Raw genomic sequence first — 26,952 nt, forward strand, 5'->3', positions numbered from 1 at the left:
TGGAGATCCTCCCCTCCCCCCGTACCTTGAAATGCAGTAAATTTGGGAGGGTGGGGAGAAGAGGCAGCAGACTGGAAAGAAGCCCAGGCCTCTTGCCCTCTACAGTGATGGGGGGTAAATGAAGCTACCTGAAAACTGAACAAGCAATGCCAGAGCAGGGAGCGTTTTGCTGGGTATGAAGAGCTGGGGTGTGGGGGGGGGATTAGAAGCATATCCCCCCCCAAAAAAAAACAAGCATAGGCAGTGTTGTGGCAACACAAGGGGAAAGGCAATCCTGGTGAGCACATTCACTTGCAGTGTCTCCTCTCCCCATTTCTCCCACCCTGGCAGGCTTTAGTCCAAAAAAACAGTTTCACTCTTGCAGCCTAAACGAAGGGTCCGGCTTTTCACGCGCACATAAAGCCACGGCACACACCTGCTTCCTCACCAGCAGCAACGCACTCCGCTTGGCCTCTCCATAATACACACGAGATCGCTCCAGCCCAACTCCACAAAACGGCAGCTCAGTCACTGTGTGTTTACAATTTCTTTACAAATCCTGGCCACTTTTATATATAGATATTAAAAAAACATCACTGATAAAGGGTCATGTAGCCCAGCCACAAACTTTACAATCTTGGCAGGGGGGCTGGGCTGCTCCCCACAGGGTTAAGGTCATGAGAAAGAACTCAGAAGTGAGCTGTGACCCGATCGATCTCCAGCAAATCTTCCAGGATCTGCAGAAGAGAGAAAAAAGGAAGCCTGTGAGGGAAGGGGAAAGGGCCAAGGAGACGTCTCCCACCTGCCGGAGGAGAGACAAAGTGGCTTGCAATGCAAAACGTCCTTTGGGATTGGTACTGATCACTCAGCCAACCCCAGCAGGTAAGCAAGATACAGCCAGAGGCAGGAAGAGAGTTGGAAGAAGGCCAAATGTTGAGAGATGTTGCTGGTGCCTGTTGAGAAAACCCATCTCTGTCTCAAGGGCTCACGCACTTCCTTCCAAAGCCAGGTTTCTTGGAGAGAGGAGATCCCCACAAGGCATTTTCCAAGAAGGCCCTGAAGTAAATCCCTTGCCAAAGAGACTGGCCTTCTTAAAACGCATCAGAAACACAAACCCTCGTGCACCTGACTTTTTCCTCCTCCTGTCAATATCTGGCCCTTTCCAAAGACCGCTTTGGGTTCTCTTCCGTCTGCAGGTGGAAGAAGCTCCCTCTGCCCTGAAGCGGCCATTGACTTTCTGCCTCTGGTACCCCTTGTTCCCCACTCACAATGTCGGGCGTGGTGCCGATCTTCTTGGCCAGCTCGCTGCGCTCCATGGTGCTCAGGTACAGGTAGCGGTTGAGCAGCTCCCCATCCAAGATGTTGCGCACGGCGTTCTGCAGGATGCGCCGGTCCATGTGCAGCATCCTAAGTAGCAGCGGGGGAGGCACTTCAAAAGAGAAGCTCTGGCAACATCTAGCAGGCACCATCTTGACTGCCCCTGCCTCACCTTGCATGTGACCCATAATGGGGGGGGCGCAGAGGAAGACGGGGAGATGGTGAACTTCCCTCTGCTCACCTCAAGTACAGACACTGCTCAGACAAGCTTGCTGAAGTGCAGGAAACGCCTTGGAAAGCACGAAGATCTCACACACACACACACACTCCATGCTGCACCCCCTTCTCCGCCCCAGCCAAATCATGCACAATGGGCTCCCCCAACAAAGCCTGGATCCCACCTGCCAACAGAGCCTGCTTGCGGGGGTTGAGAGACCACCTGGTGCAGAATGGAGAGGGCACCTTGCCATCATCCTCCATCAAACAGAGCACCGTGTGCAGACGGGAGCGTGGGTGGCTCTTGGCTCCCATTCAAGAGTGCCCCTCAAGATCACGTCTGCAAGGAGTCGGGAGGGCAGTGGACCAGGCGACGCTTGAGGGATGAGCTCTGGACCCTTCAAGTACCTGAAGGCTCGAGGGTTGAGGCCGGCATGGTGGGGCAGCATGGTGGTCAGGGCATTCTGCAGCATCAGCAGGCGCCGGTAGGTCTTCTCTTGCATGGGTAGCAGCAGGCCAATGCCGCCATCAAGGGTTGCTGGGAACACAAACACAGAAGATGCCCTCACAGCCTCTTTCCTTGCTGTCACCAAAACCAAGCCCCCCCCAGCTACTTTGGCTCCGAGCTTGCACGCTTTCGGCCACCTGGCTTCCTACTCGACTTCAGTTGGGCTGAGGGTGCAGCTCACGTAAATGGATCATTCACTGGCCTGGTTTGCGCCCAACACTCAACGGTGAACGTCCCAGCCCAGTAAAGACTGACCATAATTTCTGTTCCAGCAACAAGCCATGATACGAAGCCATGATTGATTATTGCTGGCTTATGAACCATGGCTTGCTTTTAACTATCGTTTGGGGTCATTTCTGAGCCCAACAGCCTTGTTGTTTATTAACCACAGTTCGTTTGGACACCCCATGCCAGATGCTTGCTGAGCGATGGAGGCATGAAGCAAGAGCAGCTGGAAGAGAAACCAAGTGCTGGAGAAACAAGCCGAGGCTCGTTGGCTTGTCTGCCAGATAACTCATTTGGTGAACAAACCATTATGTGCAAATGCAGCCAGGAAGTCTCTGATCTCAAGCAGATAATTTGAAATGTAAAAACATAAAATTGAGCTGATGCACTTGAATATATATTCCTTTTCTTATATTCAGTTGCCAACATTCAAAAAATAGAATTCTGGATTTTGCAGAAAAAATCAGAATTTGTTCCTTTCCAGATTTTAAAATGTGAATTTTGAAACTCTAAATGTGAAATGCAAGTTCCAGGCTCAGTTCACTTCAGCCCTACCTAAGACTGCTTCCTAGCTCTCCCCAGCTGCCCTCCGGGCACCCCCACAGAGCCCCGCTTACCAAACCAGGTTATATGCTTGTTCTCCCACGCAATAGATTTCTTGGTGGGCCCTTCTGTGGCCCCGCGGCACGGTGTCCTCCAGAAGGCATTGACATGGGCCCCCACGTGGAAATCAGCTCTGCGGAGGAGCCGCATCCCCCCAAAACTTTCCTTGGCTGGAGAGAAAGGCAAAGAAGGAGGTGGGTGGGTGGGACACTGTAAGGCAGCCTTCGCCAGCCTGTCGCCCTCCAGATGTTGTTGGACTACAACTCCCATCAGCCCCACCCAGCATGCACTGCCTGGAGTAGATGGGAGTTGCAGTCCAACAGCATCTGGACAACAACAGGTTGGCAAAGGCCGCTGAAAGCCCATTTGGACCTCAGGACAAAGCAGAGCCTTGAAACTGATTGCCAAGGAGACGCCGCCTAGCCCAGACCTCTCTTTCCAAAAGCCCCAGGAGCCCTTGCTGGCAGGAAGCCTTAAGACACCCCTTATCGTGTTGCTGCTCACTGCCCACGGCATTCTTGCTCCTGATTTCCCCAGACGAGGAGGAGGCAGCAGAAGCAGACTACATGAGTCATGGAAACAGGGAGAGGAACTGATGGAACCAAACCCGTCCCTCTCCACAGCTGCAACTTTGCTCTCACCTTCAGGCAGGTACATGTACACAAGCAGGTTCCGGTCCCTGTCAGACACTGCAAAAGAGAACAGTCCAGATCAGCCAGAGGCTGCCGGCATGGCCTGACCACGCCAGAAACCCAGCTCCACAGGCACCTTGGCAGCTTCCCCTGAGCTACAGGCTGAGCGAACAAGCCGGCTGGGCCAAGCCCTTGATGCCAAGAGACACAGAGAGGTAGCCCATGCAGGGGAGGGCAGGCAGGGTCCTCCTCTGTATACACAGCCAAAGTCTTCAGCCGGTGTTTAGTTTTCAACCTGGACTTTTGGAAAGTCCCGTGGTTGGCGGGAGGAGGGGTTCAATAGCTCTTTGGGTGCTCCCCCCTCCATGACTGTTAGAAGCAGACAAAACAATGCAAATGTACATGATTTACACAGACTGTGTCTGTGGTGGAATTGTTTTTTAAGGTGCTTTTAAAGCTTTTTTTTAAAAAAAGGTGTTTTTAATATGTTTTAAAGTCTTTTGTTTTTAAGATATTTTAGAGTGTTTGTTCGTGTTTTTGTTTGCCGCCCTGGGCTCCTTCTGGGAGGAAGGACGGGATATAAATTAAATAAATAAACATAAATAAATTTATACAGGGCCTACTGCAGAATTTGAGGCAGGTTAATGCAGAATTCTGATGTGATTCCTTTTGTTTTCAAGCACAGGGAGGACACAGCTCAGGTTACACCTGTTGGTTTAAAACAGATGAGGAAATATTTTGTTTGCCATCTGAATTTCCTGCCGCTCTCACTCGCTCATGCTACCCACCCAGGAATCCCAGCTGGGCACTGTCCACCATGAAGTCCACGCTGTAAACTTCCAGAGGTTTGGCGTCCTGAAGGCAAGAGGCACAGGCATCAACAGGGTTCAAACAGGCCACCTGCCCCCCCCAAGTGTCCAGACCAGCCTTTCCCAAGCTTTAGGTCCCCAGATGTTCCTAGACTACAGTTCCCATAATCCTTGACCATTGGCCATGTTGGCTGGGGCTGATGGTAGCTGCAGTCCAGCAACATCTGGGGACCCAAAGCTTGGGAAAGGCTGGTCCAGACGCTACCACCAGCATCATCCCATGTCTGCACTCCCTACCCGGCTGACGAGAGACAATGTCTTGCTCTCCTCCTGGTAGCGGAGCAGCGAGATGCTCTTCATGAGGTCAGCAGCCAGGATGAAGTTCTTGACGCTGATCATCTGGTGGATGTAGAGCTGTGTGTCGATGAAGGCCATGCCTGTCAGGTCGTTGTCCTTCAAGCTCCATAAGAAAATCTGCAGCAGAAGGACAGGCAGCAGGGCTCAGGCAGGCAGGCCCTTCTCTGAAATGCTACCGGTTCCACGCACAGGACCAGCCAGACAGGCCCAGCTTCGCAGTCTCAATGCGTGGATGAGACGATGGTGTCGGGTGGAAGGGTTTGGATTTGTTAGGCACTGGGGAACATTTTGCGACAAGCCGGGCCTGTACAAAAGGGACGGGCTCCACTTGAACCAGAATGGAACCAGACTGCTGGCACTTAAAATTAAAAAGGTGGCAGAGCAGCTGTTAAACTGACTGAGGGGGGAAACCCGACAGGAGCTGAGAAAGGTCCGGTTCGGAATAAACCTCCCCCCTGGGATAAAAACCAAAGAAATGATGAAATTTTAAAAGGGGTAGGCCTAGAAGTAGGCATTGTGAGAGCAGGGGCACAGGATATAAATTCAGAAGAGCAAAATTACCACAGGCCTAACCACAAGTGCCAAAGACACTTGAAGAGAGACACTGCTTACAAGTGCCTGTACGCTAATGCTAGGAGCCTGCGAACCAAGATGGGAGAACTGGAGTGCATGGTCTTAGAGGAGAGCATTGATATAGTGAGCATAACCGAGACCTGGTGGAATGGAGAAAACCAGTGGGATATGGTTATCCCTGGATATAAACTATATCGGAAGGACAGGGAAGGACGTATTGGTGGCGGAGTCGCTCTATATGTGAAAGAAGGCATTGAATCCAGCAAGCTCGAAACCCCAAAAGAGGCAGACTCCTCCACAGAATCGTTGTGGGTGGTGATACCGTGCCCCAGGAGGGACTTAATACTGGGAACGATCTATCGTCCCCCTGATCAAAATGCTCAGGGAGACCTGGAGATGAGATATGAAATTGAGGAAGCATCCAAACTAGGAAATGTGGTAGTAATGGGTGACTTCAACTACCCGGACATAGACTGGCTGCATATGTGTTCCAGTCATGACAAAGAAGCAAAGTTTCTAGATATTCTAAATGACTATTCCCTAGACCAGTTGGTCATGGAACCGACCAGAGGGACGGCAACCCTGGACTTAATCCTCAATGGGGACCGGGACCTGGTGCGAGATGTAAGTGTTGTTGAACCGATTGGGAGCAGTGACCACAGTGCTATTAAATTAAACATACATGTAAATGGCCAATTGCCAAGAAAATCCAACACGGTCACATTTGACTTCAAAAGAGGAAACTTCACAAAAATGAGGGGATTGGTAAAAAGAAAGCTGAAAAACAAAGTCCAGAGGGTCACATCACTCGAAAATGCTTGGAAGTTGTTTAAAAACACTATATTAGAAGCTCAACTGGAGTGCATACCGCAGATCAGAAAAGGTACCGCCAGGACCAAGAAGATGCCAGCATGGTTAATGAGCAAAGTCAAGGAAGCTCTTAGAGGCAAAAAGTCTTCCTTCAAAAAATGGAAGTCTTGTCCAAATGAAGAAAATAAAAAAGAACACAAACTCTGGCAAAAGAAATGCAAGAAGACAATAAGGAATGCTAAAAAAGAATTTGAGGAGCACATTGCTAAGAACATAAAAACCAACAACAAAAAATTCTATAAATACATTCAAAGCAGGAGACCATCTAGGGAGACAATTGGACCCTTGGATGATAAGGGAGTCAAAGGTGTACTAAAGAACGATAAGGAGATTGCAGAGAAGCTAAATGAATTCTTTGCATCTGTCTTCACAGTGGAAGATATAGGGCAGATCCCTGAACCTGAACTAACATTTGCAGGAAGGGATTCTGAGGAACTGAGACAAATAGTGGTAACGAGAGAGGAAGTTCTAAGCTTAATGGACAATATAAAAACTGACAAATCACCGGGCCCGGATGGCATCCACCCGAGAGTTCTCAAAGAACTCAAATGTGAAATTGCTGATCTGCTAACTAAAATATGTAACTTGTCCCTTGGGTCCTCCTCCGTGCCTGAGGACTGGAAAGTGGCAAATGTAACGTCAATCTTCAAAAAGGGATCCAGAGGGGATCCCGGAAATTACAGGCCAGTTAGCTTAACTTCTGTCCCTGGAAAACTGGTAGAAAGTATGATTAAAGCTAGATTAACTAAGCACATAGAAGAACAAGCCTTGCTGAAGCAGAGCCAGCATGGCTTCTGCAAGGGAAAGTCCTGTCTCAGTAACCTCTTAGAATTCTTTGAGAGTGTCAACAAGCATATAGATAGAGGTGATCCAGTGGACATAGTGTACTTAGACTTTCAAAAAGCGTTTGACAAGGTACCTCACCAAAGGCTTCTGAGGAAGCTTAGCAGTCATGGAATAAGAGGAGAGGTCCTCTTGTGAATAAGAAATTGGTTAAGAAGCAGAAAGCAGAGAGTAGGAATAAACGGACAGTTCTCCCAATGGAGGGCTGTAGAAAGTGGAGTCCCTCAAGGATCGGTATTGGGACCTGTACTTTTCAACTTGTTCATTAATGACCTAGAATTAGGAGTGAGCAGTGAAGTGGCCAAGTTTGCTGATGACACTAAATTGTTCAGGGTTGTTAAAACAAAAAGGGATTGCGAAGAGCTCCAAAAAGACCTCTCCAAACTGAGTGAATGGGCAGAAAAATGACAAATGCAATTCAATATAAACAAGTGTAAAATTATGCATATTGGAGCAAAAAATCTTAATTTCACATATACGCTCATGGGGTCTGAACTGGCGGTGACCGACCAGGAGAGAGACCTCGGGGTTGTAGTGGACAGCACGATGAAAATGTCGACCCAGTGTGCGGCAGCTGTGAAAAAGGCAAATTCCATGCTAGCAATAATTAGGAAAGGTATTGAAAATAAAACAGCCGATATCATAATGCCATTGTATAAATCTATGGTGCGGCCGCATTTGGAATACTGTATACAGTTCTGGTCGCCTCATCTCAAAAAGGATATTCTAGAGTTGGAAAAGGTTCAGAAGAGGGCAACCAGAATGATCAAGGGGATGGAGCGACTCCCTTACGAGGAAAGGTTGCAGCATTTGGGGCTTTTTAGTTTAGAGAAAAGGCGGGTCAGAGGAGACATGATAGAAGTGTATAAAATTATGCATGGCATTGAGGAAGTGGATAGAGACAAGTTCTTCTCCCTCTCTCATAATACTAGAACTCGTGGACATTCAAAGAAGCTGAATGTTGGAAGATTCAGGACAGACAAAAGGAAGTACTTCTTTACTCAGCGCATAGTTAAACTATGGAATTTGCTCCCACAAGATGCAGTGATGGCCACCAGCTTGGACGGCTTTAAAAGAAGATTAGACAAATTCATGGAGGACAGGGCTATCAATGGCTACTAGCCGTGATGGCTGTGCTCTGCCACCCTAGTCAGAGGCAGCATGCTTCTGAAAACCAGTTGCCGGAAGCCTCAGGAGGGGAGAGTGTTCTTGCACTCGGGTCCTGCTTGCGGGCTTCCCCCAGGCACCTGCTTGGCCACTGTGAGAACAGGATGCTGGACTAGATGGGCCACTGGCCTGATCCAGCAGGCTCTTCTTATGTTCTTATGTTCTTATGCACCCTCTCTAACCACCTTCTGGATACGCTCTTCTCATTGGCACCTTATCCTGTCTCTGTAAAGCACCCTGAAAGCTCTGTGAAGAGCAGTACAGAAATCTTTTAAATGAAATAAATAAGAGGCATCATTTCCACACACCCTCAAGTCTGGATTCCGTACAGACTCCATACCACAGATCTATCTCCGTCCAGCCTGGGTTACTCTCCTGTTGCAACGTCAGTGATCAAATTACCCTCCCTAGCATCACAGACACGCTCACGCTCATGCATGCAACTGCGCTCCCCCCCATAATAGCCTGGACTAGCTCACTGAAGATAATTGCCGCTCCCTGACTGCATACTCACAACCACCAACATGTATCAGAATAATCTACGTTCTACCCTTAAGCACTGAATGGCTGAAAACAGTCCACTCCAGGTGCAAGTGTGCCAGGATGGCTGAAGAGCACTCAGGCGTAAGGCATCCATGATCCGTCCAGAGAAAGACAGCTGCAGCATCCCATGGTCCCTTCCAGGCCCTGCTCACCTTCTGGCCAATGGCTGAGACCAGGTAGCCATTGCAGTGGCAGAGCGCAGTGACGGGACCTTTCTGCTCCTTCTCGTACAGCACCTTGAATTTGTTCTTGGTGAGCGGCTGCCCAGGCTCTGGAACGACTTCGATGATGTCCATAATCAAGATCTGAAAAGATGGGAAAGAAGGAAATCCAGCACCAGCAGGGCTGCTTCATTGCCAAAGGGAGCCCTCTGGGCCAGGGGGACCTGTCGTTTCTGGCAAGGCCGGCCCCAGGCAGGCCAGAGCCTTTGGGCACCAGCCTGTCCAGGGCCCCGGCACTCCCCTTCTGCGATTCGTGGCAGGATTGGTACTGCGGATCGCAGGGTGGGAGATCCCAAACCGCCCACCATTCCCCCGCTCTACTTACCTTTCTCTGTGCTATTTTTTCGGCGGTGCACCTGCCTGCGCAGGTTTGCCATCAATCAAGATGGTGGCCGAGGTTTCCCTAAGGGGCTGAAGCCTCTGCGCACAGCCGCAAAAAACAGGTAGGAGAAAGGTAGGTGAAGCGGGGGAATGGCGGGCGGCTCTGAAGCTCGTGCCTTGCCATCCGCAGCAGCAATCCTGCCGTGGATTGCGGAAGGGGAGCGCAGGGGCCCTGGGCCAGTGCCCCAGCTGGCCGCCCTTTAGGACCGGCCCTGGTTTCTGGCAATAAACAAACATTACCAAGAGAAGTGCAAGACATGACACAGTGTCCATCAGCGTTTACTACACCATAAGCTCTGACCATGCGCCAGGGTGACACGCTGATGCTCTGGGTGGATGGATTATTAGTTCCTTTTTTAAAAAATTGGTTGGCACAGAGTGGAGCTTTGCCTCTTCCAGAATGGGGAGTTATAATTTTAATCTTTTGAGTGTTCAGGCCTTTGCCTCACTTCTCTACGCATCTGCTCCAAAAAGAGTCTGAGCCCAGGACACATGCAAGACCCTCTTCAGAGCACAATGCAAAACTGGAGCCAAAAGGAGGCTTCAGAAGACTTCCAAGCACCATTCTATAAATTTGCAGCTGATCTCACCACGCTGGGGATATATTGGTCCTACACAATCCTCATGTGCTGCAACACATGACAGGAAGGGATGGGTGTAAATCCCCCAAACTGTGACACTACATGTTTTGCTGCATCCTGATTGGCAAGTCAAGCTCCAAGACCCTCTCTTAAAATTGGGTGCAGGATGGCTATAGAACACACAGAGGGAGAGCACAGATTGACAGGAATGTGGAACTACAAAGGGCTGGCGCAGGAGGAGAGGCCAGATTTCCAGCAGCTCAAGCACAAAAGAGATAAACGCCTCTGTGTCCCAGGCCTGAGTCAAGACGTTTGGGGCTTACTGGATATTCTGCCACCTTCCTTGAATCCTGAAGGCGCCACTCGCATTGGACCTGCCTCCTGTCCCCAAGCAAGGACATCATTATAACCATTTAGGCACCAACTGATACCAAAACACACACACGGCTGAATTCTCATGGCCTCATGTGCCTAAGCTGGGGAAAGTCTGGAGCATGGACTGGGACCGCGAAGGCGGCTGGCAGGATTTGTGGGCAAAGGGGAGGAGGTGGGGCTGTGCAGAAAAAGCTCTTGCTCAAGCAGCCCGTTGTGTGCGACTCACCCGGCCCCGGCAGGTCACCTCCTCACCCTGCATGAGGCACGTCCCCGCCGCAATGTAGCCCTTCAGGCCGGAGACGGTCTCCTCACTCTTTAAGGCCACCGTCTTCATGCAGGTCACGTGCTCCCACTCCTCCAGGTCGATCCTGCAGGTCGGAAGGGGCAGAGGGAACACAGTGGCAGGGAGGGAATGGCCTGCCCCGCCCTTCCCTGACACGGCCAGGCTAAGTTGCCTCCCCCCCCGATGGCCCTAGGGGAGGCATCCCCTCCTCCCTGGGAGCAGATGAAGCTTGCTGAGTTGGGGCTACTGGCCACCAAGGCCATGTCCTGCACCTAATACTCCCACTGCCCTCTGGAGAGGAGCTAGTCCCTTTGAGGTCAGCTCCTGGGGAGTCTCTGGCTGGCAACTGAGAGGAACAGGACGCTGGGCCAAATGGGCCTTTGCTGTGATCCAGCTGTGGGGCTCTTCTACTACTCCACAGCAGGAACCTTACTGGGTGCCAGCTCATTCCCATCCCAACTCCCGGCCCTCCCCGCAACCTGCCTGCTCCTTAGATTCTGCCACACACCCTCCTCACCTGGTATTTGGGATTGTCTCCCAGCTGACGGGGGAGATCAACTGAATGGAAAAGGCCTCCTGCAGTGGGTGGATGTAGCGATCATCTGGAAGTGGGGATGAAGAAAAGAGAGAGGTGGCTGCCCTCGCAATCTGACCCGGCAGGAGGACCATGGCTCAGTGAGAGAGCAGCTGCTTTGCATGCATCCCAGGCCCAATCTCCAGTTAAACCATCAGGTCGCAGGTGCTGTGAACCACCTTTTGCACCCTGGAGAGGCACCACCAGTCAGAGAAGATCAGACTGCGCTGATGGAACAAGGCAAGCTCCTCTGTTCCTATGTTCTGCAGGGCACAGGAAGAGGCTGAATGGTCCTTTCCAGTGGGAGAGTGGAGTCTGAAACCCATCTTCCTCCATCTCACAACCCAACTTCAGGACATGCCCAGCACAAGGGGCTTACTCCTCCAGTCAAAGGACTTTCCCTGGCCAGAACCTGAACAGGTTTCCTTCTTGGAAGTTTGCCTGGACAAATTAGAGCGGGCAAGCCTGCAACAGGAATGACCACACACAGACAGCGCTGCATTTTCCAACCAGTGCTAGCCACCCACCTCGTTCAATTGTCTCAAATTCCTTCTCCTCTCCCGTCATGCGAGGGATCCGGGTGCAATGGTTGTTGATGCTGGTGGCCACAGCATAGACCTGCCAGGTACAGCAAATTCATTCAGGCATGCGGGGCATGGAGGTGAGCGGAAGGGCAAGGGCCAGGTTGTGTCAATGGAGAACTCCCTCCCTTCCCCACCAAGAATACCCTGCTGAATGTCCCACATCCTCTCCCTCTTCACACTGGTACCCTGAAGAACATCTGAGATGCCGGCAGCCCCTATGCGTCAAACCCCCCCCCCCACTACCAACCACATGCAGCCCTACCTTGGACTCAACATGGTAGGACACATAGTGTGCAGTGCAGCGCAGTGGGATCTTCCGGACAGGCCACGGCGCGTCGTAGGAAAGGTAGGCCGGCAAGACGCTGATGCGCAGCTCTCCCTGCCACACAGAACACAAACAAGGCCTCATTTCCACCTGCTGCCAACCGGCTGCTCCCCTCCTCCAAGCCCAGGCGCTTCAGTGAGCTGCCTCAAACTCGGTAGGCAGGGGGCAGGAGGCAAACCAAAGCCATAAAGGTGAGCTCCAGGTTTCTGGCACTGAGCCTGGCATACCTGCCGGTTGAAGTACAGGAAGCCCTTGGGGCAGTTGACGTTGTGGAAAGGCGCAAAGGACTCAATGGGGCCATCTATGGTCATGGGGTGCAAGCGCAGGGCCCCCCGAGATGTCACCAGCAGCCAGTGTGGAGAGGGGCCGCAGATGAACACCTGGGTAGAAATGCAGATGCCTTTTCTATTATTTAACACACGGAGCGCCGGGGCCGTAGGTGAAGGCACGGCACAGGCTTCTATCCTAGTCAGGGCAGAACTGTCCGCTCTGACAGGCAGAGGCTCTCCCAAGCCTCAAGCAGAGAGAGGTCTTTCCAAACTGGAAAACGCCGGGAGCGAGCCGGTGACCCTCTCCTTGCAAAGCAAGTGCTCTTCCATTGAGCTATGGCCCCTCCACCTCCCTGGCCCATAGAGACATGCTTCCCCTGATAACTTCCCCATCCAAATGGCAGCCTTCCCTCAGTGGTGTCTTCTCCTGCCCCTGACAAGCAAGACTCACCCCTGAGTAGCCATAGATATCCTCAAAATAGCGGAAGCGGGCCACCCGGCCCCGGGCTGCCCCCGATTCCTCTCCGCCCACGCTCTCTGGCTTCTTCTTGGACGGCTTGGGCTTCTTCTCGCGGAAGTTAATGTTATGGGGAACCTTATTAGGAGGGAAAGGGCATTGTCAAAAAGCAGCAGGCATGGAAGAGAGACGGGCAGGTGGAGATCCGCAAGGACGCTCTCCTTGGGGCAAAGGCAGGTCGCAAGGGAAGCTGCAGTGGCCGAGAAAGACGACAAGGTGACCCTCACCTTCTTGAACCGCACTTTGAGGTTGGTCTGGCCCAGCTGGGAGCCATGGTTAAAGGCTTCATAGATGAGCAGCTCCTGGTCTACGTGGACCTGCCAACAGGACGGGGACATAAATTAAGGTGGCTCAGCGGTCCACAGATTGATCCTCACAGGCCATAGTGGCACAGCTATTTGCTGGGGGGGAAACTGTAACTCCAAGGCCTCTCCATGCCCCCAAATAAGTGATGTGTTGAAGGCCTGATGGCCCCCCAGCTCCTGGAGTGTTACTAGAAGATTTATTTATTGGTACCACGCTGCAGCTGACTGACAACAACAACAAGTTTATTTACAGTCATAGACCAGAATAAAATAAGTATCATTAAAAAGATAGAATGAGCAATACAAAACCACATTGGACAGTTAAAATCTCATTAAAATTCATTCAGTTTAACAATCAGCTTAACAGTATTCCTCTACAGCGAATAGCGGCTGCACAATAATTAGCTACCTTGAGGGAAATCTGTGGGAATTGGTCCAATGAAAGAAATTCAACATAAGAAGCCTCATCCCTACCAGGAATGTTTCATAGAATTGGGATTAGTAGCTCGGTTCGAAGGTCACGGTAGAAAGGGCAGGATAATGACACAGGAGAGAAAGTTCAAACTGGTAAGAACTTAACGTGAGACAGATTCCATTGGGCTACTTAGAATAACGTATTTTTCCATAAAGGAATATACAGAGAGTTTCCTTGCTCACCCTCTCTCTATCAAAGTCACTCACTTCTTGACTGCTTCTTTGATTTGGCTTGTTTCCATAATTTGAAATGGTTTTTGTGTTGCTGCGACATTTGTTGTTTTATTACTGCTGTTGTATCATCTTATTATGAGATTGTTTCTGTAACTGTCGTTCGCTTTTGTTGTAAGGCACTTTGAGCACAGTTGTTTTTTCTCTAAGTCGCTTTGAGTTCCTTCTTGGAAACAACGCGACTAATAAATATTATTAATAAATAATAAATAAATAATAATAACGCACAGCCAGCATCTCACCCTTGGCATTAACTCTCCATGAGGTAAAAGGATTTGTCAAAGTCAGTCAAGCAGCATATGCTTGCCATTTTCCCCCAGAGAGTGAATTCCACAATCAAGGTCCCATTGCAGACAACGCCTCATCTCTGGTCCTCACTGAATGAGTCTGATTTAAAGGGAGACCAGACAGCAGAGCTGAAATGAGGATCCTAAATGGTGGGTAGATGCATTTGGCAAAAGGCAGTCCTTTAGATAATGGGGTTCCAGACTAGGTCAGAAGCAGCACTTAAATTTATCCCCACTGTAAGCTCAGGAACCAACCATGAGTCTCAAACGATCAGCAGCTTCCAGGGCAGAGCAGGACAGGGCAAGCACCATTATCTAGACACTCAGCCCCATGGGGATTCTGACGGGTTCTTCCTCGAGCCCTGCTAGGGTGCAAGGTGGGGTGGGGAGGACAATGGGTCAGCAAATGTCTCCCTGAGCGCCTCCCAAAAGGTCACCAAGAGAGGGGGAGGGAACAGACCCGGTGAGTGAACGACTGCTTCAGGCAGAGGTCAGGAACCGAAGGCCCTCCAGATGCTGTCGGACACCAGATCCCACCATCCCAGACACCGGCATGGCCAAAGGTCGGGGTGGTGTGAGATAGTGTCCAGTAACATCTGGAGAGCCACACACGTTCTCCATCACTGGCTTATAGTTTCCTCAGCATGATCAAGGCAGAGCCCAAGAGTTCCTAACGGTTTGGCCTTTCTCCATCGTCCCCGGGCCAGATCAAAAGCAAATCCACCTGCTTGTTGTGTACAAACAATTCGCCTCTGCACATCAAGAGTGAAGGCTCGACACTGTTTCAAGAGACCTTCGGTAGCACCATCACTTGACAGCAGGGGCCAAACCTCTAGAGGCCTAGCGTTCTGAACATTTGCTATCTGAATTATTTGGTTTCATATGTGGGTATTTTGCACATGTTCTGACACAACCTGCCCCGAGACTTGGATTCAGGCAGGCCAAGATACAGACCGCTAGGAGAACACCCCCTCAGAGCTCACCAGCAGGTACGGCCGGCTTTGCCGATTTCCCAGGGCCACCAGCAGCACCTCCTTGACCAGCGGCATCTCGGTCTGACGGACCACCTCCTCCTTCTTGGCGTCGCCCTGGCTGGCAGGCTGCCCAAAGGAGCTGTCCACCAGCACCCTCTGTCCCATGGGGAAGTTCTTCACCAGGAAGACCAGGCGCCAGTCAGGCAGCTGGTAAATCTACAGCAGGGGAGAAGGAGAACAGAAGGCGCACTCCAGCAGGGACCCAGCTGTGCAACGCTCACTTCCCACGGCGCGGAGCAGGCCTCACCTCCATGGCACCGTTCTCCCGTACCAGCACACACCAGTGAGTGGGCTCTGCCTTGTACTGGTGGGGATCCTTCTCGGCCAAGGGCAAGCTGCAGCGGCGTGGCTCCTCCTTGGTGGGACTAAAGACGGCACTGGAGTCCCCGTACAACATTTCTTCCTCATCATCTACGGTGTTGCTGCATGTGGAAGAAAGGGGGACGTTTTCTTCTAGGGGGCCTGGGCAGCTCTTGCAAAGCCTGACCCCTCACCTCCCAAAGAGAACAAGGCTACCATGAAGGTCTCAAAGCCTTCATATTATGTTGCTGTCGTTCAGGAAGCAGGTGGCACTTAGGCCCTAGTTTAAATAAAGCCTCATTCATGGGACATGAGGACAGGATTGAGCAACACTAAGGTCCAGAGGACAGAGAGACACTGATTGCTCTTGCTACAGTCGTCACAACCAGGAGTCTTGTCCTTACAAGAAGGCAAGACACTACTTTGCATCCTCTCACCTCATCACCCCATTTACTGAAAGAAGGGGTGCGATGGCACAAGCCACAGTCTCCACCATGAGAGAAAATGGAGGCAAGCAAGCTAGCCGATCCAATTCCTCCTTCTTGTTAAGTTCACTGCTGTCACCAAGCAGATATCTTTGGCTGTCCCCACCAAACAGCCTTTTAACTTAGAATTGAACTGGCTCAACCTACTCCCAATACTGGGTAGAGTGGCATGGGACTTAGGCATGGGGTAAACAACAAGGCCTTGGACCAAATTTCCCCCCCAAAATTATGTTTTTACTTAAGGATTTAGTAAGGCAACAAATTAAACAGTGAGAAAGTTATTTTTTGGGGGGGGAAGCTAATTTACAGTTTGAGGAATTATCCAGAAGAGCAAATAAAAAATAAACATTTCTAGTTTCCCAAACCATGCCAATAGTCTGCATCGCTCAGTTCTCCTGGATTATGCTGCTCTCTAACACTTTCCACTGTCCTAGCTCTCTCTGAAAGTGTTTCAGCCTCTTTACTCTCTTACAGCTGTTCACCTCTTCACATTTCTGACTTCTGCCACTTTTTCCACTTTCTCTGAGAGTGCAATCCTAACCCTATTTGTTCAAAAGACCTACTGAATTTGGTGAATCTCACTCGGTAACTGGGATCAGATTTGCAGTCTAACATTTTCTAGCATAACATATACTCAATATTTTCACTCCTTCTCCCAACCTTTTAACCAACCAAAGGAAGAGAGTCTTGGTTAAGTTTCTATTTTCCCTTAATTGCCAGGCTCTGAACATGAACTTTTGACCCTCCTGTGCAAAGTGTCCTGAGCAAAATACCCCCTTGTACTTTTAACCTTCCATTTTACAACCAAAAACCTAACACAAAATGGCTGAAAATCCTATTTCTTCCCAAGGTCTTCACCATGCTCCCAAGACCCACCTGATGTCCTGGATGGGAGCCTCAGTTTCTGACTGGGTCCTCAAGGAACACTCGTCCCGGGAGCTGGATGAATGGCTCTCTGTGGTGAACATCCCGCTGACATCCCGGTATACACACAGTGCAATCACCTTTGATTGCTGGAGGAACAACAACAGATTGCCTCATCGCAAGACACATGCTGAGCTGCTTTAGCCAGAGTAATGCTTAACTGATCAGCATGGTAGCAAACTAAGAATTTGGTTATGTCAAGAATCTCCACTTAAAAAAACAAAAACACTCTTCCCAACCCACCAGCATCTGCACTCCTTCACACAAGGCTAGGTCATCCTGTGATGTGAGGAGGCTGCATGTCTTCTTTGCTACAATATATACATTCAGAGGCCTAAATAATAAGCTATGCACACTGAGCAAACGTTAAAACATTTGGCACAATTTACTGTGCTGCTGCGAGCTCAAGAAAAGGTAAAAGGACCCATACAGAGCCCCACCATGCCAGCTTTGCAGTGTCACTAGGCATCACTCAGGTGTTTTCAAATTTATCTCTGCAACTCAACCTCAAGGGTTATAGTTCCCTTGTTTAAAAAATGGATTTTTTCCTAGAGTTGCTTGAGACGCTACCATTGGAATCTGCCTTATATAATGAATCAGACCACCAGTCCATGAAAGTCAAAAATGCCCCCAGTGACTGACAGCAGCTTCCCAGGGTTTCAGGCAGGGGATATTCCCAGCAGTATCTAGAGATGCCAGGGATTGAACTAGGGACCTTCTCCAAGCAGAGCAAACGTTCTACCATCAAGCTATGGCACCAGATTCTGAGTTTTCATGATGTGAATGCAAAGCCCTCGGTATGTGAAGTTATTATTATTATTATTATTATTATATATTACATTTATACCCCGCCTTTCTTTTCATGATTGAAACCCAAGGTGGCTTCCATATGTCTCCCATCCAGGCACTGACCAGACCTGACCCTGCTTAGCTTTAACAGGGAGCTGGCCCCATGTGCCTTCAGACCATAGCCTGGGACCTAGTTAGTGCTCCCATTGCACAGAGCTGAGCCCAAGATAAACACACCTCTATTCTAAGCCACTGTGGCCCCCTCTATCTTGCTTGGAGCCCCTACTCACATGGTGCAGCTGTGGCTTCTGCAAGGTGAGGCGGTGCGTCCGGCCCCCGTAGGTGTCGCTCTTCAGCACAAACATAGTGACCTGTCCCTCAGAGCTCATGATCACTACGTAGGGATCAGCCACGGCACAGTGCACAATAGGTGAGCCAAGATCCACTGGGATGAAGTGCAGCTGGTTCACTGTGAGGTAGAGCCACAGATAGCTGAGAGGTAGATCAAGCCCAGATGGTAGAAGGCTACACTCCAAATAGTCCCCACTCATCCCTGACACCAACAGCCCCAGAATTTGCAGAGCTATCAAAACTACGACCAAACAGCCATCCCAGTCTGCTCAGTTGTCTCACTCCCTCCTTTCCCTGTCTAGTGGTTCACAGTTTCTAGGACAGGGGCTCTCTCTCCAGGACGGGCTGTCTTTAAAACTGAGCCAGACAGCCTAGTTGCACCCACCTCCTTCCAGCAGGCGGATACCCAGGGGAGAAACCTGGACAATGTAGCGGTTCTCGCCAATGTTGCCAGAGTACACCGTGGGCCCCTGGGTGGCAAAGCCGCTTGTGTCCAGCTCCATGATTTCTTGGCCAGTCTGCAGGATCTGGGGGAGGCAGAAAAAAAGCACAGCTGGGAACTATTCACACCCGTGTATTCCTGTGAGTAAGATGACATAGGGATTGCCCCCAGAAAAAGTGGTGTGTGAGTAATCCATTCAGATACAACTTTCCCGTGGTCCCTTACTGCCACCCCATATTTACTCCAAAATCAGTCCTTTGTGGCTGGAGCGAAGGGGATAGGGCATGTTCCGGTTTTCTTCCTATGTTGGCACCCTTTGGACGAGCTGCGGATTCCCAGCCCCCTTGACTTCACCTACTCAGCTGATCTCACCCAAGGCAGGCCCTCTCATCTGCCAATTACCTCCCCAGTCACAGACAGCCAAGCCCCAGAGCGTGCCCCAGGCCAGCGCAGCTTGCTATGCCCGGTAAGGAAGGCCACAGGATCTCTTGGCACTCACCATGGTGGAGTCTTCCCGGCTCAGTATGAGGAACCCATGCCGCTTCCCGTCATCTGCGGGCTCTGGAGGGCTTGGCTCTTTCTCTGCACTTTCCTCTTGAGCATCCTCCTCCTGCTGGGAGAAGAGATTGGCATGGGATGCTGCCAGTGCACAGATCCCCTCTGCCTTTGGGGAATCCAGGTGCAGACACCATCTGAGTCTGGAACCCGGGCAAGTCGGCTGCCCAGGGCTACGCACACACTTCCTCAGAGAAGGAAGCAGAGAAGTGCAGCATTGGTCCCTCTGATTGGCAGGCATTGGCAAGGCTTCTGGACTGGTGAGGACTGACGACTTACGATCACTTTAAAAGGGGACTAAACTTCACGGAGGAGGACAGGCCTATCAATGGCTAGCAGGCATGATTGCTAAATGGGACTTTTAGGTTCTAGGTACCAGTTGCTGGGAAGCAAACAGCTGAGGGGAAACTATTGCCTCCAAGGCCAACTTGAGAGCTTCCCAGAGGCACCAGGCTGGCCACGGTGGGAAACAACTAGAATGATCCAGCTGGTCTGACCCAGCCGGTCTCTTCTGATGTTCTTGCAATTGGAGGACAATAGGAGGGCAACAAGGATGATCAGGGGACTGGAAACTAAGCCCTATGAGGAGAGGCTGAAAGAACTGGGCATGTTTAGCCTGGAGAAGAGAAGACTGAGGGGAGATAGGATAGCACTCTTCAAGTACATGAAAGGTTGTCACACAGAGGAGGGCCAGGATCTCTTCTCGATCGTCCCAGAGTGCAGGACACGGAATAATGGGCTCAAGCTGCAGGAAGCCAGATTTCGACTGAACATCAGGAAAAACTTCCTGTTATAGCCATACGACAATGGAACCAATTATCTAGAGAGGTAGTGGGCTCTCCGACACTGGAGGCATTCAAGAGCAGCTGGAGGCCATCTGTCGGGAATGCTTTGATTTGGATTCCTGCATTGAGCAAGGGGTTGGACTTGATGGCCTTATAGGTCCCTTCCAACTCTACTATTCTATGATTCTATGGTCAAGCCAGGCTGGGTATGCTAGGAGCCTGGTCTCCTGTCCCTGCCTGTATTCTTGGCTCCAGCAACAGACCTGGGCTGGTGAACGCCCACTCTTATTTGAGACACAGATGGCTGTGACCTTGACAGAGGCTGATACAGAGCTCCAATAAGGACCCAAGGTGTGCATGCCAGTGCACACAGCTCATGGAGACACTATCCAGGCAACGTGCCTCCAGCAAAGGGATCTTACACAGGCAGGGGGTGGGCAAGGGAGGACCTCCCCTCTCTTTCCCACTCTATGTTTGTCCCACTCGTTCAGCCAAGAGGGAACCTTATAAGAACATAAGAACATAAGAAGAGCCTGCTGGATCAGGCCAGTGGCCCATCTAGTCCAGCATCCTGTTCTCACAGTGGCCAACCAGGTGCCTGGGGGAAGCCTGCAAGCAGGACCCGAGTGCAAGAACACTCTCCCCTCCTGAGGCTTCCGGCAACTGGTTTTCAGAAGCATGCTGCCTCTGACTAGGGTGGCAGAGCACAGCCATCACGGCTAGTAGCCATTGATAGCCCTGTCCTCCATGAATTTGTCTAATCTTCTTTTAAAGCCGTCCAAGCTGGTGGCCATCACTGCATCTTGTGGGAGCAAATTCCATAGTTTAACTATGCGCTGAGTAAAGAAGTACTTCCTTTTGTCTGTCCTGAATCTTCCAACATTCAGCTTCTTTGAATGTCCACGAGTTCTAGTATTATGAGAGAGGGAGAAGAACTTTTCTCTATCCACTTCCTCAATGCCATGCATAATTTTATACACTTCTATCATGTCTCCTCTGACCCGCCTTTTCTCTAAACTAAAAAGCCCCAAATGCTGCAACCTTTCCTCGTAAGGGAGTCGCTCCATCCCCTTCCCCAAGAGAAGGCAGCTCAACGGCACATACGTACCGCCACCTCTTCACTCTTCTGGGGCGAGATCACCGTCCACATGTCATAGCAGCCTGGGAGTTCAAAGGTCGTCACCACTTGAGGGCGGATGCTTTTCTGTTGAAAGGAAAGGGGGGATATTAGAGTTCCAGTGCTCAATGTGGATTTCCCAACAGTTATTTCTGGGCAGATGAAGCACACATACACCATAATACATATGCTTGTCTCACGGTATGGAAGCGAGATCCATGAAGAAAAATAGTTTTATGTGAAATGGGAGATCTTCTGATTCCATCAGAGCTGTTATACAGCCCAAGACTAGACATATGCTTGTTTTTTTTAAAAAAAACTGTTGCGCAAGGAAAACAATCCACATCTGTGTTGAAATTGCTTTTTAATATATTTTCAAACCTTTTTTTAATGTTTTTAAATATGTTTTGTTTTAATATGTTTTTAATGGTTGTAATATATTTTAAAGTCTGTTTTTATGATGTTTTAAAGTGTTTTAGTGCTTTTGTTTGCCACCCTGGGCTCCTACTGGGAGAAAGGGCAGGATATAAATCAAATAAATAAATAAAAAATAAAAATAAAAACTCCATACACAGAAAAGATGGATTCTGTGATGTGCACAAGGCATGTAACTGCAAAACTCTGTTTTTCTCTCTTTGACTAATTTATCCCACAACATTTACAGAATAAATCACAGAGAGTGAGGAAGCAGGTATGCAAGACACTGAAGCTTTGTTCCTTGACTGCTAAAAGTCAGATTCAGTCCCCTCAGCCCATGAACTTTCTAATACCAGCCAAAAGAGCTAAAAAATTGTTTTTGAAAACCCAAACAAAGTTCTCTGAAGTGAGGGGCGAGGAATCTGTACTCCTATGGAATCCTTCACATCCACAGCTCTGGATATAAACGCCCTTCCCCACTGTCTCCAGTCACATCCCCTCCACACACATACACACATTCCCAGTGTCCACCATCTGCTCATCCCTCTTCTAATTTCACCACACTACCACTGGCAAAACCATTTTTAAAAATCCAGCCGTATTTTTTAAAATAAAAATTTGAGACTGCTGAAATCCTCAGTTCTCAGAGGCTGAGGGTAGACAGTAAGCCAAAAATGAAACAAGCCAACAGCCTGAATTTACATAAAGTAAGAAAATGCAAATAAGAATGTGAATGAATTGGACTTTATGGGTGGTATTCAATGCTAGTCCTACTCAGAGTAGACCCATTAAAGTTAATAGATATTATTAACTTGGGTTCATTAATTTCAATGAGTCTGCTCTGAGCAGGACAGTTAAATACAACCCTCAGCCATTTTGTGTTGGGTTTTTGGTTGAAAAAATGGATTGCAAGATTATTGCTTTGTTTGCTTTTTAATGGTTCTTGTGCACACAGGTGGGTCAAAAGTTTACAAAGAGGGCAAACATTTAAGAGGAGATGCTTTGCACAGGAGGGTCTAATGTTCATCCTAGGAATCTGGCAGTTAAAGGAACCAGAAACTTAAACAAGATTCTCTCTCCTCCTGATTGACTAAAAGGCTGTCATGGGATGTGGAAACATTATATATAAATCAAGCTAGAAAATAAGGAAGTCAGAATGTTGGGAAGTCAGAGATAGGGAGACTTGAAGAGGTAGAGTTGAAGAGCTGCAAGAGAGAGAAAAAGGGCTGAAACACTTTAAAAGAGCTGGAATGCTGGAAAGTGTCAACAGAGCACCGCTGGGCATTGTAGCAGGAAAGGCTCTAGAGCAGCCACTCCCAAACTTTTTTTCCCCAAGGACCACTTGAAAATTGCTGATTGTCTTGGCAGACCAGTTAATGGTTTTTCTGCCTGTTGTACGCCTTCTACCAGAGGATAGCAGTTTCGGGGGAGGGGGGCTTGCCTGATTGGCAGATAAGGAGGGGGCATGTGCAGACCGGAGGGGGGTACCGTGGGGGGGGGGAGCCATGATATTAAAAGGCTAGGCGGCAGTTCCTGGAAAGGTGCGGGTGGCAGGCCACGCCAGTTTAGGGGAACAAGGGATAGATGCATAATATCCATCCCCTGTTCCGGGCCTGTCCATCACCAGAAGACAACTGGGGGACGCAGGACTCCATCCGACCTTCGACTGCTGTTGTGTAATGCCAGGTCTGTGGTACAGAAAACAACGCTCATCCATGATATGATCCTGGATGAGAACGCAGACCTGGTGTGTATTACGGAGACCTGGCTGGATGAGGCCTCAGCTCCTACGCTTGAGGCCATGTCTCCAGCCGGTTTCCAATACGCTCAGCAGCCGAGGGCTGGTAGGCGGGGAGGGGGAGTGGCAGTCATCTATCGAGGGTCCTTGGTCTTTGCCAGGCCCCCCCTCCATAAGACCAAGTTTGTTGACTGCATGTACTGGAGGTTGGGCCCAAAGGGCAGTTTAGGGATTCTACTTGTATACCGCCCACCCCGCTGCACAGCAGACTCCCTGACCGTGGTGCTCGAGGTGGTCTCGGGCGTGCGGGTGCTCTCCCCCAACCTATTGGTTTTGGGGGACTTCAACGTGCACGCCGAGACCGTCCTCACTGGAGCCCCTCAGGATTTCATGGAAACCATGACTTCCTGGGAACTGCACCTTAGTAATATGGGGCCCACCCATGTAGCCGGTCATGCTCTTGACCTTGTGTCTGTCTCGGGAGGGGAGGGAAGTGCTCTGAAAATGGGGGTTGTTTCTTCTAATCCCGTGTCATGGTCAGATCACTACCTGGTGAATATGGACCTCTCAATGCCACACACCTTCCGCAGGGGACAAGGACCTATTCAGATGGTCCGCCCCAGACGCCTGATGGATCCTAAAGGATTCCTGAATGCACTGGGAGATTTGGAGCCGGCTGAAGGCCACCCGGTTGAAACCCTGGTGATGGAGTGGAATAAGGAGATCACTAGGGCAGTAGACCGGGTGGCTCCGAAACGTCCTCTCCCCCTGAATAGAGCTCAGATAGCACCCTGGTATATACCACGGCTCCGGGGTCTGAGACAGGAGGTGAGACGACTAGAGCGCCGGTGGCGGAAATCTTGCTCTGAAGACGATCGGACACTGGTTAGAGCAGCAATAGCTGCCTACCAGGTGGCAACAAGGGCAACAAAGAAGGAATTTTTGCTGCCTCTATTGCGTCCGCAGAGTGCTGTCCCAGGAGGTTGTTCCAAGTGGTCCGAAATCTGGTCGGTCCAGTTGTTCAGGAACCCATGGAGCATTCTAAAGCCTCATGTGACACATTTGCCAAACACTTTGCCGATAAAATCGAGCGCCTGAAGAGCATGATTCCGTGCGCCGTGGATACAGGAAGTGAGCCAGAGCCGGCCAGTTGCATTCTGGTACGTTGGGATCGGTTTCAGCCTCTTCCCTCTGAGGAAGTGGACAAGGTGCTCTCTACTGTGAAGCCAGCCACCTGTCTGTTGGATCCTTGCCCCTCGTGGCTCATTATGAGCTGCAAAGGAGACTGAGCGAAGGGATCAAGGCAATAGTAAATGCATCCTTGGAAGAGGGTGCAATGCCATCAGCCCTCAAGGAGGCAGTGATAAAGCCCATCTTGAAAAAGCCCTCCTTGGATCCCCAAGAGTTGAATAACTTTCGCCCAGTCTCTAATTTACCATTTCTGGGCAAGGTGATTGAGCGAGTGGTGGCTAAACAGTTACAGACACACTTGGATGAAGCAGATTATTTAGATCCATTCCAATCGGGTTTCAGGTCTGGACATGGAACGGAAACAGCCTTGGTTGCCCTGGTGGATGATATGAGGAGGGCGTTGGATAGGGGAGAATTCACCTTCCTCGTCCTCCTGGATCTCTCAGCCGCTTTCGATACCGTTAACCACGGTATCCTTTTAGATCGCCTGGAGGGATTAGGAATAGGGGGCACTGTTTTACGGTGGCTCCGTTCCTATCTCTCAGACAGGCACCAACGGGTGGCATTGGGGGATGAGGTTTCAGACCCTTGGCCTCTCAATTGTGGAGTGCCACAGGGCTCTATCCTCTCCCCCATGCTATTCAACATCTATGTAAAGCCGCTGGGGGCCATCATCAGGAGATTTGGGCTGCGGTGCCACCAATATGCGGATGACACTCAGCTCTATCTCTCGTTTAAGTCCTCACCAGAGTTGGCAGTGGACACCATTTCCAAGTGCCTGGAATCCGTAAGTGAATGGATAGGAAGGAATAGGCTGAAACTAAATCCCGACAAGACCGAGGTGTTGCTCGTGGGAGACAGGGGCAGGTTGGAGGATATAGACCTGGTGTTCAATGGGGTAAAATTGCCCCTAAAATACCAGGTCCGCAGCCTCGGGGTCATTCTTGACTCCCAGCTGTCCATGGAGGCTCAGGTCTCAGCAGTGAGCCAGGCAGCTTGGTATAAATTACATCTGATAAGGAGACTGCAACCCTACCTTCCTGCCCATCTGCTCCCACGGGTGATACATGCCCTGGTCTTCTCCCGCTTAGACTACTGTAATGCGCTGTACATGGGGTTACCCCTGAAAACGGTCCGGAAATTGCAACTGATACAGAATGCGGCGGCACGTTTGATTAAGAACGGCCATCGCCGTGATCATATCACTCCGGTGTTTTGATCTATGTAGTAGATCTACACTGGCTACCAGTTGTTTACCGGGCCCAATTCAAGGTGTTGGTGTTGACCTTCAAAGCCCTATACGGTTTGGGCCCTGTTTATCTAAAGGAGCGCCTCCAGCATCACCAATTATGCCGCCTGACGAGATCAGCCACACAAGACCTTCTCTCGGTCCCACCAGTTAAGATAGCGAGGCTGGTACAGACCAGAGAGAGGGCATTTTCGATTGTGGCCCCTACCCTCTGGAATTCCCTTCCTTTTGATCTTCGCCATGCCCCTTCCCTGATAGGTTTCCGCTGGGCCTTGAAGACCTGGCTGTTCAGGCAGACCTATGGGATTTCTGGGGTAGGTTGCTTTTAATACTGGTACATTAATTACTGTTTTGGTTTTCACTGGTTTTTATTGTATTTTACTGTGTAAATGTACGTCGCCTAGAGTGGCCGTTAATTCGGCCAGATAGGCGACTCATAAATAAAATTGTATTTATTTATTTATTTGTAGCAATTGTAATACACTGTATTGAGCGTTGTATGATTTTTGACAGTATTTTTATGGCTTGTTTTATTTCTTATATTGTATTTGATTGTATTACAATTTGCAGTCCACAGAACTCAAACTGTAATACAACATAACAGCATACAGGAAATAGAAGCAGAAATAAAAATCAGTTAAAAATCAGTGTGAATATTTAATGCAGACATGTCATGGACCACCTGAATGAAGTTCATGGACCACTAGAACATAAGAACATAAGAAGAGCCTGCTGGATCAGGCCAGTGGCCCATCTAGTCCAGCATCCTGTTCTACAGTGGCCAACCAGGTGCCTGGGGGAAGCCCGCAAGCAGGACCCAAGTGCAAGAACACTCTCCCCTCCTGAGGCTTCCGGCAACTGGTTTTCAGAAGCATGCTGCCTCTGACTAGGGTGGCACAGCACAGCCATCACGGCTAGTAGCCATTGATAGCCCTGTCCTCCATGAATTTGTCTAATCTTCTTTTAAAGCCGTCCAAGCTGGTGGCCATTACTATATCTTGTGGAAGCAAATTCCATAGTTTAACTATGCGCTGAGTAAAGAAGTACTTCCTTTTGTCTGTCCTGAATCTTCCAACATTCAGCTTCTTTGAATGCCCACGAGTTCTAGTATTATGAGAGAGGGAGAAGAACTTTTCTCTATCCACTTCCTCAATGCCATGCATAATTTTATACACTTCTATCATGTCTCCTCTGACCCGCCTTTTCTCTAAACTAAAAAGCCCCAAATGCTGCAACCTTTCCTTGTAAGGGACTCGCTCCATCCCCTTGATCATTCTGGTTGCCCTCTTCTGAACCTTTTCCAACTCTATCATATCCTTTTTGAGATGAGGCGACCAGAACTGTACACAGTATTCCAAATGCGGCCGCACCATAGATTTATACAACGGCATTATGATATCGGCTGTTTTATTTTCAATACCTTTCCTAATTATTGCTAGCATGGAATTTGCCTTTTTCACAGCTACCGCACACTGGGTCGACATCTTCATCGTGCTGTCCACTACAACCCGAGGTCTCTCTCCTGG

The 26,952-nt window shown here is 49.8% G+C and overlaps 1 protein-coding gene across 2 annotated transcripts in view; it reads right to left on the bottom strand.

Moving 5' to 3' along the window:
• Nucleotides 1–513: 513 nt before the first annotated feature.
• CPSF1 (cleavage and polyadenylation specific factor 1) overlaps nt 514–26,952 on the bottom strand; it is a 47,714-nt gene continuing 21,275 nt past the window's right edge. The window contains exons 17-38 of one of the 2 annotated variants that reach the window (XM_061607141.1): nt 20,823–20,918; nt 18,874–18,984; nt 18,318–18,459; nt 17,872–18,050; nt 16,745–16,881; nt 15,331–15,505; nt 15,033–15,239; nt 12,980–13,069; nt 12,687–12,830; nt 12,194–12,346; nt 11,904–12,020; nt 11,585–11,675; nt 11,001–11,085; nt 10,427–10,568; nt 8,795–8,947; nt 4,587–4,763; nt 4,269–4,335; nt 3,490–3,537; nt 2,863–3,018; nt 1,921–2,050; nt 1,248–1,386; nt 514–716 (exon numbers count right to left, since the gene is read on the bottom strand). In XM_061607141.1, coding sequence (XP_061463125.1) covers nt 669–716; nt 1,248–1,386; nt 1,921–2,050; nt 2,863–3,018; nt 3,490–3,537; nt 4,269–4,335; nt 4,587–4,763; nt 8,795–8,947; nt 10,427–10,568; nt 11,001–11,085; nt 11,585–11,675; nt 11,904–12,020; nt 12,194–12,346; nt 12,687–12,830; nt 12,980–13,069; nt 15,033–15,239; nt 15,331–15,505; nt 16,745–16,881; nt 17,872–18,050; nt 18,318–18,459; nt 18,874–18,984; nt 20,823–20,918 — 2,787 coding nt within the window. In that variant the 3' untranslated portion in view covers nt 514–668. Of the gene's footprint in view, nt 717–1,247; nt 1,387–1,920; nt 2,051–2,862; nt 3,019–3,489; nt 3,538–4,268; nt 4,336–4,586; nt 4,764–8,794; nt 8,948–10,426; nt 10,569–11,000; nt 11,086–11,584; nt 11,676–11,903; nt 12,021–12,193; nt 12,347–12,686; nt 12,831–12,979; nt 13,070–15,032; nt 15,240–15,330; nt 15,506–16,744; nt 16,882–17,871; nt 18,051–18,317; nt 18,460–18,873; nt 18,988–20,822; nt 20,919–26,952 lie in introns of both variants that reach the window. The other variant, XM_061607140.1, reaches the window with a different exon arrangement.

Source organism: Rhineura floridana, chromosome 1, assembly GCF_030035675.1.
Source record: "Rhineura floridana isolate rRhiFlo1 chromosome 1, rRhiFlo1.hap2, whole genome shotgun sequence".
Classification (NCBI taxonomy): domain Eukaryota; kingdom Metazoa; phylum Chordata; class Lepidosauria; order Squamata; family Rhineuridae; genus Rhineura; species Rhineura floridana.